Source organism: Curcuma longa, chromosome 4 (assembly GCF_044706935.1).
Source record: "Curcuma longa cultivar G26 ecotype Majalengka, Jawa Barat chromosome 4, ITB_CL_G26_1.1, whole genome shotgun sequence".
In the NCBI taxonomy this organism is placed as follows: domain Eukaryota; kingdom Viridiplantae; phylum Streptophyta; class Magnoliopsida; order Zingiberales; family Zingiberaceae; genus Curcuma; species Curcuma longa.
Genome location: NC_133864.1, coordinates 4407412 through 4419895, shown reverse-complemented (window position 1 = coordinate 4419895; position 12484 = coordinate 4407412). Strand labels below are relative to the sequence as shown.

Here is a 12484-nt window from a genome sequence, read left to right as displayed (position 1 = left end):
AAATTATTTTATTAAAATAATTATTTTAATAAATTATTTTATTAATATATATAAATTTATTTTAAATTTTAAAAAATAAATTTAATGAATTATTTTATTAAAAATATATTAAATTATTTTAAATTTAAAAATTATAAATAAATTATATTTATTTTTTATATTATCAATTTATTATCATTATTAATATTATTAATTTATTTTATTTTAAAATAAATTAAATGAATGGTAATATAGTAAATATTAAACTAATTATATTTTATTCTCTCCAAATAAATAAGTTAAATCAAACAATATTAAGTTATATTTTATTTCCTATAAATTTGGTTATGTAATTATCAGGTAATCACATAATAAAAGTTATATATAATAACTTGAACCAAACACATCCTTAAAATATATTAAATACCCATGCAAATACAATTGAGCCGTCTTCCACCTTAAAATTAAATTATATATTTATATATATTTTTAAATAAAATTTATTGTTTTGTACTTAATCAAATTTTAAGCATTTTATTTTATTTTATTTTTAAATTTATTAATAATGAATTCGAGGAGGAAAACCAAATTAGAACTAAAATTTAAAATAAATAATAAATGCAAGGTTTAGATTTAATAGCCACTACAATCTTAATCTCTATTATATATTGTATCAACTTATCGCCAATGTTTTTATAACTATTGCGAGAGAATAATACAATCTAATTAATTAAAATATTCTAAATTTAAGTTTAAATTATTTATATTTATAAAATTAAAAATTTGAATCCTAATTACTATGGCACCATTACCGGAGACAATCAAACAAAGCGAGGATCAAATATACAGAGCTCAATAATGCAAAGCGAGGATGAAGCAAGCAAAGCTAGATAGATTAAGAGGCTTCACAAAACTGGAAAAATAACTGCACAAATAACAGGGAATATTTAGCTTCTATTTTCCTACATCTTAATATTCAAATATACCTATCAATAAACTATCACTTCAACCAAGATGGAAGCAGTTTCAACAAATGCATGAGCAAGCAACAAAATGAAAGTTTAGCCATGATTCCTAGAAGATGTCCATCAATTCAAAACAAGAAACAAAATGGTACCGTAGCCGCAAGGGATGCTAGTCTAGGAGATAAACCCGTGAGCTACTAAAAGATCAAGGTCACTACTTAATTAGATCACAGAGTAATATTACTCGGATTCCAAAAATGTCTAACGGTTTGCAGAACTAAGGGATAGCTTTTGTCTGCCTGTCAATTGTTAGCATTCAGCGCTTCCGCTTGTGGGCCTTCCATTGCTTCAGGATGTATCGTATTCCTTCCTGTAGCGTAGCCTTTTTGTCCTCTTGGAAGTTCCACAGCTCGGGAACAGGATATCTGCCGCTCGGATTATACTCGTTCATCTCCAGTAAAGCTGCAGTTACAACTTCGAAAATTTCTTCGCCGAGATCTTCCTTTAGAGCTTGTAATTTTTCGTCATCCTCTTGTATGATTTCCTGTAATCAAGCATCACCATCAATTGCAGAATCAGATAGTATCAGCTCGATTCCAATACCTTAGCTAACAGGGAATTGAATTTGAAATCTCAAAGTAGTATCGCTTTTGCTTCTTATTACCAACCAATACCTGCCTCTCAAGTACCAAATCATGCAATTATTCCATACCTTATACTTCCCTTCTGTCATAATAATTTTAAAAGGATGCCAGCTTGGTTTCCGCAATTCCTCCTGCCAATGTGAGCAGTATAATGCAGACATGGACTCAGCTTCATCTTTTCCAAATTTCTGATTGCATGTAGGTAAGAATTGTTTCACGTCAAGTTCGCCCATCATCTTGATGCCAATTGTGGCACGCAAGGTACCCATGTCTTTCAGGCCCTACACAATAGCATTAGATTTGTGAATTAAGTTCTTTCATCAAGAAACATGGAAAGATGAAAGGCATACATTAATCAGCTCTTTGCGAGCATGTTGAAGTTCATCATTACTATGGCGCTCTTTGACAATGAGTGTCTGGTTCCGATCCTCCAACCCTTCCATTTCTTCCACTTTTTCTCTAAGTTGCTCTGTCATCTCATCAATTTTCTTCTTCATTGCTGCTTCATCCTCTCCTTCCGTATGCTGCCCCTGCATTTGTTGTATTTCTAGTAAAGTGAACGTATAACATCTTATAAAAACTGAGAAAAAATCCCAATTATTTGGACCCTACCACATGGATAATCTCTCACCATTGAGCAATTTCCAAGGGTCATATAATATTATTACAGTATCATTAATATTTCTTCTAATTATATTTGTGTTCTCTCCCACATGAACCCCGCACTTAAATCCTAATTCTCAACATTTTCATCTCTGCTACACTAGTTTGTGTATGTATTCCTTCTCAACCAGCAAACACTCTAGCACCCCAAAATGTTATAGCATCGTAAATGAAGCGACAAGCTGTTGCACCAAAGAAACATATCATGAAGACATAAATGTGCCTTATTGAAGTAGAAAATTTTGAATGGCAAGATGTTGCTGCAAAGGAAAAAGGCACAAAGACACATACAGCAAGATATTGGGCCAGAGGAACAAAAAATTCCAGACAAAGAAAAACCCAGAAAAGGGTAAAAGGAATTTTAGCACCTTTAACAAGAGGTTGAGCCAGTTAAGCAACCCAAGTGAGGTGAGGGCCACCCAAATAGACCTAATGATTGGGCACGCTCCTGCCTTCAAATCTGATACCACACTTGCTCTGCTATCCGACCTGAATTGGCTTGACCTCTTGTTAAAGGCCTTAACTGGCTAAAATGACCTTTTCCTTTTCCTTTTACTATTAGTGTCAACTATTTGGGATTGACTGCACATCTTATCCCTCCATTGTGCAATTAGAATACATGCTCAAGATTTGAATACTGGCGATCAAGACCTAATTCAACCTTCCAACATTTTTCAACTGAAATTGGGATGACACTGGTGATCTTAAAAAAAGACATTTTTTTCATACATTCACCACAAAATTACATATGAAAGGTTCAACAAATGGTTTTGGCTAACATGGAAATTGGCAAGACTAAAGCTAAGCAAATATGGAATACACTCCATGATCATTATAAGGAGTGCATGCAGTCAAAAATTCATCAAGAAACTATTTGAATGTCCAAATGCAAGACCCAAAACAGATCTGAAGAAATCAGTTAGACAGTTTCAAATTAAAAATGATGTGCTACTCTGTTAAAGATACAGAAGGAGAAACAATATTTAACAAATGAAACTTTGAGAATATTGACACATAGGAGGCGTGAACATCTAACAATAATTTCTTAAAATTGAAATAATGTAATAAGTTCTACACTCAAGTGATAGAACAGGTGGATCCTCCAGTCTCCAGATGTAATAGAATTTAATGCATAATGATTGAACAGCAATCAACATGGTAGTGGGGAATAGTAGTTAATATTAGGAACTAAGAGTGCATTTTATGAGTTTACAATATGTGATTCAGTGTCACTCAATTGGCCAATGCAGATGCTTCGGTTCAAGTAAGATTCTGACTCTAGTAATATAACATTTATAAGTCTTATCCCACTTTCCTTGTATATGTTATAGTGATGGAAACTCAAACATAAAGAATTAAAAATAAATGATACAACTATAACTTTGAGCATTATTTAATTAATTTGCATTAGAAAGCATGTATAGAAATTGATGGTTGAATAACAAATGATTTGAACGTCCGGTCCTTTAAGGTTGCACTCACTCATCTCCCAAATGAGCACTATTTTAGGTTGAATAGCATTGCATGTTGACAAACATATACATGCATGTGGGAAAGAGTGTTGACTAGCATATCTGCTACTATGAGGGAGAAGCATGGTAGCATTCATACTCTCATAATTCCAGATAGTTCAGAAAATCAATAGGCTTTTAAACTTTAAAGAGCTATATGGCAGATGGACACAATGATAATGTTTTCAACACAAACCATTAGATATGCAATTCTCTGAAGCAGAGTAACTTACTTTATCTGGGTTGATTGAAACATCAATTCCAGGAACAGCATTTTCTGGTCCTACCATCACTTGTATAGCCCTTGTCTTGAAAGAATTGCATTGTTTGCTGGAAAAATTAGTTATTAGAGAAATGTTATAATGTAGTCAAAATCGCCGGGCTAATGTCACTGTAATAAGAAGTGTGTCTCTTGAACGGCCCTTGTACTATCCAAGTTCTATTCATATGCAATTCATAGCCACAAAAAATTAGACAATATGAATAAGATGACTATCTCAATTCCTTGCACCTTTAGCCTATAATATTTCTTATGAATACACGCATACTCTTTGTGCATCAGCTAACATCTTTAGAAGCAACAAATACAAGATTAAAAGCATAAACATAAAAAGGTTGTTTCTTTGCTATAACAAAATGCTCATAAAGACTTATGCTGCTAGAAGGTCAATCAGTGTGATACATCTTAGCACATTCTTAAGAACCCTTGCATGAACTGTACATGCAACAGGCTAAGCAAATTTTGAAGGGGACTGCTTAGCAGTCAACACACGCATATGCACTTGTGTATGCAGTGTAAAAAAGAACATGTTAATGTCATTTAAATCTATAAGTAAGCAAAAAAAAAACTGATTGCTCAATTTTCCTTACCAGAAATCATCTTTTTTGCAATAGTAAGTAGGATCACTCACCCCGCCTCGATGATTATAGTCTTCGACGGCGCCGGAACGGCGGCAGAATCATCCTCTTCTGCCCCCGGAGAAACGGGCGCCTTCTTGGCAGCATCGGACGTCCTTCTTCGCCGCGATTGAACCGGCGTCGGAGCCGTGGGTCTCGTCTTCGCTTCGTCTTCGGCGCCATGGTCTCCTTCGCCTCCACTTTCTCTCTCTTCCCGTTTATAGTTCGTACAAGTCGCTTCAGCTCCCCTGTGCCTCGTCTTCGGCGCCACGGTCTCCTTTGCCTCCACTCTCTCTCTTCCCGTCTCTCGTTCGTCAGCTCGCTTGGAACGGGGCGACTGGAAGCGTATTGAATAACCCAGGTATCACGATCATTTCCCCGCCATTTTACAATTGGCATCGGAAACTCCCGGTAAAAGTAAGCTCTTGTTTACCGGCTATCGTCGCCGACGGCAGACAGTAATCGAAGTATACATTTTTTTTAATTCCCTCCAATAAAAATTAAAAAGATGCTTTTTATTATATTTATTTATTTATTAATAATTCAGTGATCATATTTATAAGATAAATTGAGAATATAATTTAATATTCTTGTCTATTAAATTCAGATTCTCTTTCTCTTTTATATTCCTTTGAATACTTTAGAATGTACCACGTCTACAAAGGCTCACTAGATTCTGCTTCCCCCACGCCACGGCTCCGTGCTGCTTCATTTGTTGTCTCTTCCCTTGAAATCACAATCGATTCTGTCAAAGTTGGTTGACGGATGAAATGGTATGGGTCAGTTCTGTATTGTCCATCAAGTTGCATCCTTTTGCCACTTTGAAATTTGTGTTGCTGCACAGTTCAATTCTGTGGCTGATCAGAGTTGAAGCCGGGCAGAAGAGCAAGGTTCGATGACCCAGATGACGCCCCCAACTTGACTTGCATCCTTTTGCCACTTTCAAATTAATGCAAACAAAGCAAGGTTCAAGTAGGCAGAGCTCAATAATGCAAAACAAGCGGAGGATGAAGCAGGCAAAGATGGAGCAAGCAAAGCTGGACCGACTAAGAGGTTCCATAAAACTGGAAATATGACAGCACAAATAACAGGAAATATTTAGCCTCTATTTTCCTACATCTTAATATTCAAATATACCTATCAATAAATTATCACTTCATCCAAAGATAGAAGCAGTTTCAACAGTCGCATGAACAAGCAACAAAATGAAAGTTTAGCCATGATTCCTAGAAAACATCCATCAATTCAAAACAAGAAACGAAACGGTACCATCGCCATAAGGGATACTAGTACAGGAGATACCCGTGAGCTGATAAAAGATAAGGTCACTGCTTAGTTCGATCTCAGAGTGCTATTAATCAGATTCCACAAATGTCAAACGGTTAGCAGAACTAAGGGATAGCTTTTGTCTGCCTGTCAATTGTTAGCATTCATCGCTTCCGCTTGTGGGTCTTCCATTGCTTCAGGATGTATTGTATTCCTTCCTGTAGCGTAGCCTTTTTGTCCTCTTTGAAGTTCCACAGCTCGGGAACAGGATATCTGCCGCTCGGATTATACTCGTTCATCTCAAGCAAAGCTGTGGTTACAACTTTGAAAATTTCTTCGCCCAGATCTTCCTTTAGAGCTTGTAATTTTTCGTCATCCTCTTGTATGATTTCCTGTAATCAAGCATCACCATCAATCACACAGAATCAAATAGTGTCAGCTCGATCACAATGCCTTAGCTAACAGGGAATTGAATTTGAAATGTCAAAGTAGTGTTGCTTTTGCCTCTAATTACCGACCAATACCTGCCTCTCAAGTACCAAATCATGCAATTATTCCATACCTTACACTTCCCTTCAGTCGTAATAACTTTAAAAGGATGCCAACTTGGTTTCCGCAATTCCTCCTGCCACTGTGAGCAGTATAATGCAGACTGGGACTCGGCTTCATCTTTTCCGAATTTCAGCTTGCATGTAGGTAAGAATTGTTTCACGTCAAGTTCGCCCATCCTCTTGATGCCAATTGTGGCACGCACGGTACCCATGTCTTTCAGGCCCTACACAATAGCATTAGATTTGTGAATTAAGTTCTTCAATCAAGAAACACGGAAAGATGAAAGGCATACATTAATCAGCTCTTTCCGAGCATGTTGAAGTTCATCATTACTCTGGCGCTCTTTGACAATGAGTGTCTGGTTCAGATCCTCCAACCCTTCCATTTCTTCCACTTTTTCTCTAAGTTGCTCTGTCATCTCATCAATTTTCTTCTTCATTGCAGCATCATCCTCTCCTTCCATATGCTTCATAATTTTAAGCTGCCCCTGCATTTGTTTTATTTCTAGTTCCAGCTTCTGCTTTTGGTCGAGTTGCCTTTCGAGATGAAGTATTTTATTCAACGCAGTCTCCTTTTCCTTCTGTTGAAGTTAACACCAAACAGAAATAGCTTATTCCAATATGTAAAAAACTTTATTTAGTTTTCCTGATAAAAGAGTCGATAAAGGCAGCCCAATGCACGAAACTCCTGCCAATCCGGGATCGCGGAGAAGAGTCAGACCACATTGAGCCTATTATACATAACCTTACCTTGCATTGCAAGTGGCTATTTTCACGACTCGAATCCGTAACCTCCAAATCACACAGTAGTAACTTTACCATTGCACCAAGGCTCCCCTTCTATAAAAGAGTCAATTAAAAAGAAAAATAGACCTTATGAACTTCAAGAAGCCTCAGTACTTCTTCATCAGCCTTGCGTTGTGCCATTGTTGCCAATTCAAGTGAACTATTCTTCATCGCGTTCTGCATGAAGAGGATCAATATGTCACCACGATCATGTTATTCTTTCCCATTGGAGGGCATTTGAGTTATCTATGTAAGGTAGCTGCAATAAATTAGCGATAACAGCCTAAAAATTGTTTTAGGATTTAGGATATCAGCTAGCTAGATTATCCAGAAATTAAAGTTTTATAATGTGTTCAGAAATATAATCAAGGTTACAACATAAGGAAATATTTATTGCAGAATAAATCTTGAGAAAGAAAATATAATTTTTTAACCAGCCCAAGCATACAGTCTTAACAGTAAAATAAATGTATAACATCTTATAAAAACCAAGAAAAATCCCAATTATTTGGACTTTACCACATGGATAATCTCTCACCATTGAGCAATGTTGAAGGGTAATATAATATTATTACAGTATCATTAATATTTCTTCTAATTATATTTGTGTTCTCTCCCATATGAACCCCACACCTAAATCCTAATTCTCAAAATTTTCATCTCTGCTACACTAGTTTGTGTGTGTATTCCTTCTCAACCAGCAAACATTCTAGCATCCCAAAATGTTATAGCATCATAAATGAAGTGACAAGCTGTTGCACCAAAGGAACATATCATGAACGTCCCTAAGGTGTAGCCGAGTTAGTACCGGAATGGTAGAGTTGCATCAAAGAAACATATCATGAAGACATAAATATGCCTTATTGAAGTAGAAAATTTTAAATGGCAGGATGCTGCGCCAAAGGAAAAAAGCACAAAGACACATACAACAAGATATCAGGCCAGAGGAACGAAAAATTCCATAATAGTAAAACAAAGAAAAACTCAGGAAGCCCAGAAAAGGAGAAAAGGAATTTTAGCACCTTCAACAAGAGGTCAAGCCAGTTAAGGCCAGAGGTCAACCCAGTTTAGGTGGGATAGAATGGCAAGGGATCAACAAGAGGTCAAGCCAGTTAAGGCCAAAGGTCAAGCCGGTTCGGGTCGGATAGTAGAGCAGGCATGGGATCAGATTTGAAGGCAGGAGCACGCCTCCAAGACAGGTCGCAACCTCCTTACCACACCCGATACTCATCCCCCTACAGGAGGTTTTCTTCCGCCTTGGAGGTTCCCCCATCAATAGGTCTATTAGGGGGGGGCCAGGGTACAGGCAACCAAAATGAGGTGAGGGCACTCTGATTTGATCCCATGCTCTGGCTTGACCTCTTGCCATGCAATCAGACCTAAACTTGGCCTTAAATGGCTCAACCTCTTGTTAAAGGAGCTAAAATTCTTTATCCCCTTTTCTAGGTTTCTTAGGTTTTTCTTTGTTTTACAATTATGGAATTTTATACAAGAAAAGAGGAACATATCACAAATAAAATAACAAACTCTTAAACAACAGTGAGATGAGAATTCTGAAAAAAAAATACTTTGAGTTTATGAATCCAACAACCAAAAGTAATGGACATAATGAATTGCATTTTCTTTTAGGGGCATCTTCTTGCAAACCATCTCAATCAGTTCAGTGATAAATATGCAGACCAATGACCATATATCATAATTAAGCTTGATATGGATGAAATAAATATTGGTTCCTAAGGAAAAAACACTGATTATAAGTGCAAGTTCAAAAAGGCCAAATTTGTGCACAACTGTTCTGTAGCATGTTTAGGTTTCGTGTCAAAATTGAAAATGCTACCTTTTTCTTCTCAGCATCAAGGTTCCTTTTGTGAGTCTCATCCTTAGCAACTAGCTTATCAAGTTGTTTGCATCTAACTTCAAGTTCTTTCCTTTTGGAGTCCAACTCTGATCGTAGCTTTTCATTCTCCACAATTATCTTACGCGAATGATCACGAGCAAGTAGCTGCATCTTTTTAATTTCTGATGCACCAAAGGTCAAATGCAAATTAAAATGGTAGTTCACGATGAAAAAAAGATGAAAAGAAACACAAAAATGTCATCAATTATATCAAGGGTAAACAAACCTTCATTATAAGTATGGACTAATGAATCCCTTTCCTCCATCATTTTATCCAACGACAAAGTAGTTTCGTTACATTTGCTTTGTAACTCTTCTAAATGTTTGTTTTTCACTTCAATTTGGCTAGCCAAATTTGCAACAAGCCTACTTGTTTTATGTGATTCTTCATTAGAAAGGTCATCAACAGTTTTCAAATCTCCATTTTTCCTTAAATGATCACCAACAGGACCAGGATTATTGTAATCATCTGCCCTTGCAATCCAACCATAAATTTCTGATCCCCGATGTTTATTCTCTAACCATTTTTTTTTCCCAAATTGTTCTGCTTCAAAATGAGTTTCAAAAGCCATTGCATCCCTAAAACCATTCCAATCTTTTGAAAAATCCACAATGGCATTTCCTGTGTGTCCTCTGAAATTCCACAAAGAATGAACTTTTAAAGGATGAAATCTGGAAAGTTGTTCCTTCAGTCTGTTTCCACTTTCACCTACATAATGTCCATTCTTGTACTCAGTTGGAACATTAACAATAACTCCCATCCATGGAAAAACAAATTGCTCATTTGATTTGCTTTTAGAACTTTTTGGCTGTAAAACAACTGCCTGTGATGAAGCTGCATGGTCTACCATATCTTTGTTCAAATATTTTGCCAAGGCACGATGTTTTGCCTTCACATTACCATTCCGGTTGGATGCACCAATTCCGGTAGCATGCTGAAGCAACTCATTATATGTATATTCCTGCTTCTTTTTACCAGCACAGAATGGGCATCGAGATGACCCATTAGTGTTTCTAACTTTATAATGTCCTTGTTGGAGACGTCTGTAAAGTTTCTCCTCATAATCAGGAATGTCTGATTCACTTATCTCAGATTCCTCTGAACTTTGATCCATTTCCATTCAACTGTGGCAAATGAAGGTGAGAATAGGGGAACAGAAACATAGAAAATGCCAAGTGAAATCAACATATTGAAAAATATAAGGAAAGTAATAAATAAAGAATTTGAAAATGAAAAACAAGATTACGATTCCAACTATTCCCCAATAATACTGTGTATATCGAAAAACAAAATTAGAAATATTCCTAGTTTATCTGAGAATGGAGAGACGACTGCTGAATGGAAGCATTCAACTAGAAGTGTATGGCATCGAAACTAATACCCTAGAAGTAGTTTTACATCTCTAAGCTTCATTTTGGCCCGAAACAAAAATGAGAGTTCTAGATAACAAAAATCTCAAGCAAATTAAAGGTCTGCGAAGATCAACATTTGCTCCATTTTCTCATCAACTGAAACCAACATCCATGGCTATAATCACTAGCGATTAGTTCAGAGACAAACAAATAACAGACAGTTTGTAGGATTAAGCGAGAAACATAGGGCATTGATCATATACCCGCCGTAAATGTGGGGGAAAAAACGACCTAACCCAGTGGTTTTCCGGATTCGGGACTCCGATGCTCCGTTCCTTCCGGTCCCGCGGATCGCGACGCTAGAAGAGGACTGGTTGCCAATTAACATGCAAATCAAAAGCATTCACCAAAATCTTTCGAATACAAAAGAGGAATCAGGGATTAGGGTTCTTACACAGGACGGCGAGAGAGAGAGAGAGAGAGTGCGCGTTTCCTGTCGCGCTTTAGGGCCGAGGGATATTGATCTCCACCGACATCGTCGATCAAATATCCTATCTCTCAATATTTCATAATCAGTATTTCATAAATTAAATATTTATAAATCATTTATCAAATATCTTATTTTTAAAATTTATAATTAAATATTTCTTTAAAAAATTAAAAAAATAAAATCTAACCGATAAAAATTACTGAGCCAATACTACTTTATTTTTAAATTTTTTATTATTAAAAAATTAAAAATTACTAAATACAAATTTATACTTGATAATTTTTAATCATCATTAAAATATTCCCACGATGAGAGATATTTATTCACAAGGAGATTTTTCTAAATCTTTCGAACAAACATATCCACTAATGAGGATGCCCTTTTTATTATAGTTTTATATGCTTGCATGATTTTTCAGTCCTTTTTGTTGGTAAAAAATAAAAAAGTTCCATTATTCTTATTAAGAATATCCTAATTTTACTTTTTAAAATATCTTATTTTTATTTAATCAGCGTAATATTATAGGTTTCTCAGATTTTTTAAATTCTAAAAAAAGAACGCTCTTAATTATCATTTTAATTTTAAAATAAAATAAAATAATATTTCAGTATTTTTTTTTTTTAAAATATTTTTATTTTGACCCGTACAACAAATTAGAATATTATTATATTAAAATATTTTGTGACTAACTTAATTAAAATTATTTAAATTTATCAAAATATCTTAAAATAATTTAAACTAAATTAAAATAACTTTAATAAATCCAAATGATTCATTATTATACCAAAATATTCTTTATTGACATAATTAAAATTATCCAAACTTAAGCAAAATTACTTTACGATAATTTTAAAATGATTTAAACTAAGTTAAAATAGTTTAAATCAAATTTAAATAATTTTAATAAAATTGATTAAAAAAGAATATTTTGAGTTTTATATTGCTAAAATAACTTTGAAATAAATATATTTTCAAAATGAAAAATATATTAAGTCTTATTTAATATTCTTTTAAAAAGGGATAATCTTTTGAGAAAAATGATAATAAAGGGGTTCTTTTGCATAAACAAAGGCCAAACCTTTCGCCGATAATTTAACCATTCAAAAAATGATAAATCTACGGCTTTCGCCGATAATTTAACCATTCAAACATTGTCTTCCTCCCAAAGGACAGTGTTTTGATAATCGGATCAGGTCGAGTCAACTAACTCATCGCAATGGTTAACTGAAAACGGTCTTTACCGTTAAAATTGGACCCATCGACCTTCATTATCTACTTGTGGGGAAATAAACCTTTGACTTCTTTAAGGGAAGAAGGGGGTGAATAGTTCGTAAGCGAACGACGTCCCATTATTTTGGATTTGAAAGGTCACAGAAGCTTCAACATTTCATTTATTTTCCACTAATTTGATAGTTGTATACAGTTATAAACAATACTTTCTATAATTTTCAACTCGAGCAAAAATAATTTAAGAATTAAGAT

At 35.0% G+C, this 12484-nt stretch overlaps 2 protein-coding genes across 4 annotated transcripts; both read right to left on the bottom strand.

Moving 5' to 3' along the window:
* Positions 1–983: 983 nt before the first annotated feature.
* LOC141827683 (factor of DNA methylation 1-like) lies at positions 984–2107 on the bottom strand. Its single transcript, XM_074714993.1, has 3 exons — positions 1939–2107; positions 1657–1869; positions 984–1488 (listed from the first exon to the last, which is right to left on the bottom strand). Exons 1-3 carry the CDS (start codon positions 2083–2085, stop codon positions 1261–1263), a joined length of 588 nt encoding a protein of 195 aa, XP_074571094.1. The 5' UTR covers positions 2086–2107; the 3' UTR covers positions 984–1260.
* A 3742-nt stretch (positions 2108–5849) lies between these two features.
* Positions 5850–11053, bottom strand: LOC141827682 (factor of DNA methylation 1-like). Of its 3 annotated transcripts, none has more exons than XM_074714990.1 (8): positions 10967–11053; positions 10776–10882; positions 9386–10284; positions 9100–9281; positions 7350–7439; positions 6770–7057; positions 6488–6700; positions 5850–6317 (listed from the first exon to the last, which is right to left on the bottom strand). In XM_074714990.1, the coding sequence occupies exons 3-8, from the start codon at positions 10278–10280 to the stop codon at positions 6090–6092; spliced, it is 1896 nt and encodes a 631-aa protein (XP_074571091.1). In that variant the 5' UTR covers positions 10281–10284; positions 10776–10882; positions 10967–11053; the 3' UTR covers positions 5850–6089. The 3 variants fall into 3 exon arrangements, with proteins under 3 accessions (XP_074571091.1, XP_074571092.1, XP_074571093.1); XM_074714991.1 differs by having other exon boundaries at positions 10804–10882; XM_074714992.1 differs by having other exon boundaries at positions 10809–10882.
* Between the last annotated feature and the right edge of the window lie 1431 nt (positions 11054–12484).

What these genes read in the sequence shown, in the direction of transcription:
- LOC141827683 (XM_074714993.1), bottom strand. Translation starts at nt 2,085, where the DNA reads ATGAAGAAGAAAATTGATGAGATGACAGAGCAACTTAGAGAAAAAGTG. An exon ending in CTCGCAAAGAGCTGATTAAT is followed by an intron (nt 1,870 to 1,938) that starts GTATGCCTTTCA and finishes GCTATTGTGTAG; the next exon opens with GGCCTGAAAGACATGGGTAC. An exon ending in TGACAGAAGGGAAGTATAAG is followed by an intron (nt 1,489 to 1,656) that starts GTATGGAATAAT and finishes GCTTGATTACAG; the next exon opens with GAAATCATACAAGAGGATGA.
- LOC141827682 (XM_074714990.1), bottom strand. Translation starts at nt 10,280, where the DNA reads ATGGAAATGGATCAAAGTTCAGAGGAATCTGAGATAAGTGAATCAGAC. An exon ending in AGTCCATACTTATAATGAAG is followed by an intron (nt 9,282 to 9,385) that starts GTTTGTTTACCC and finishes TTGGTGCATCAG; the next exon opens with AAATTAAAAAGATGCAGCTA. An exon ending in TTGATGCTGAGAAGAAAAAG is followed by an intron (nt 7,440 to 9,099) that starts GTAGCATTTTCA and finishes CTCTTCATGCAG; the next exon opens with AACGCGATGAAGAATAGTTC.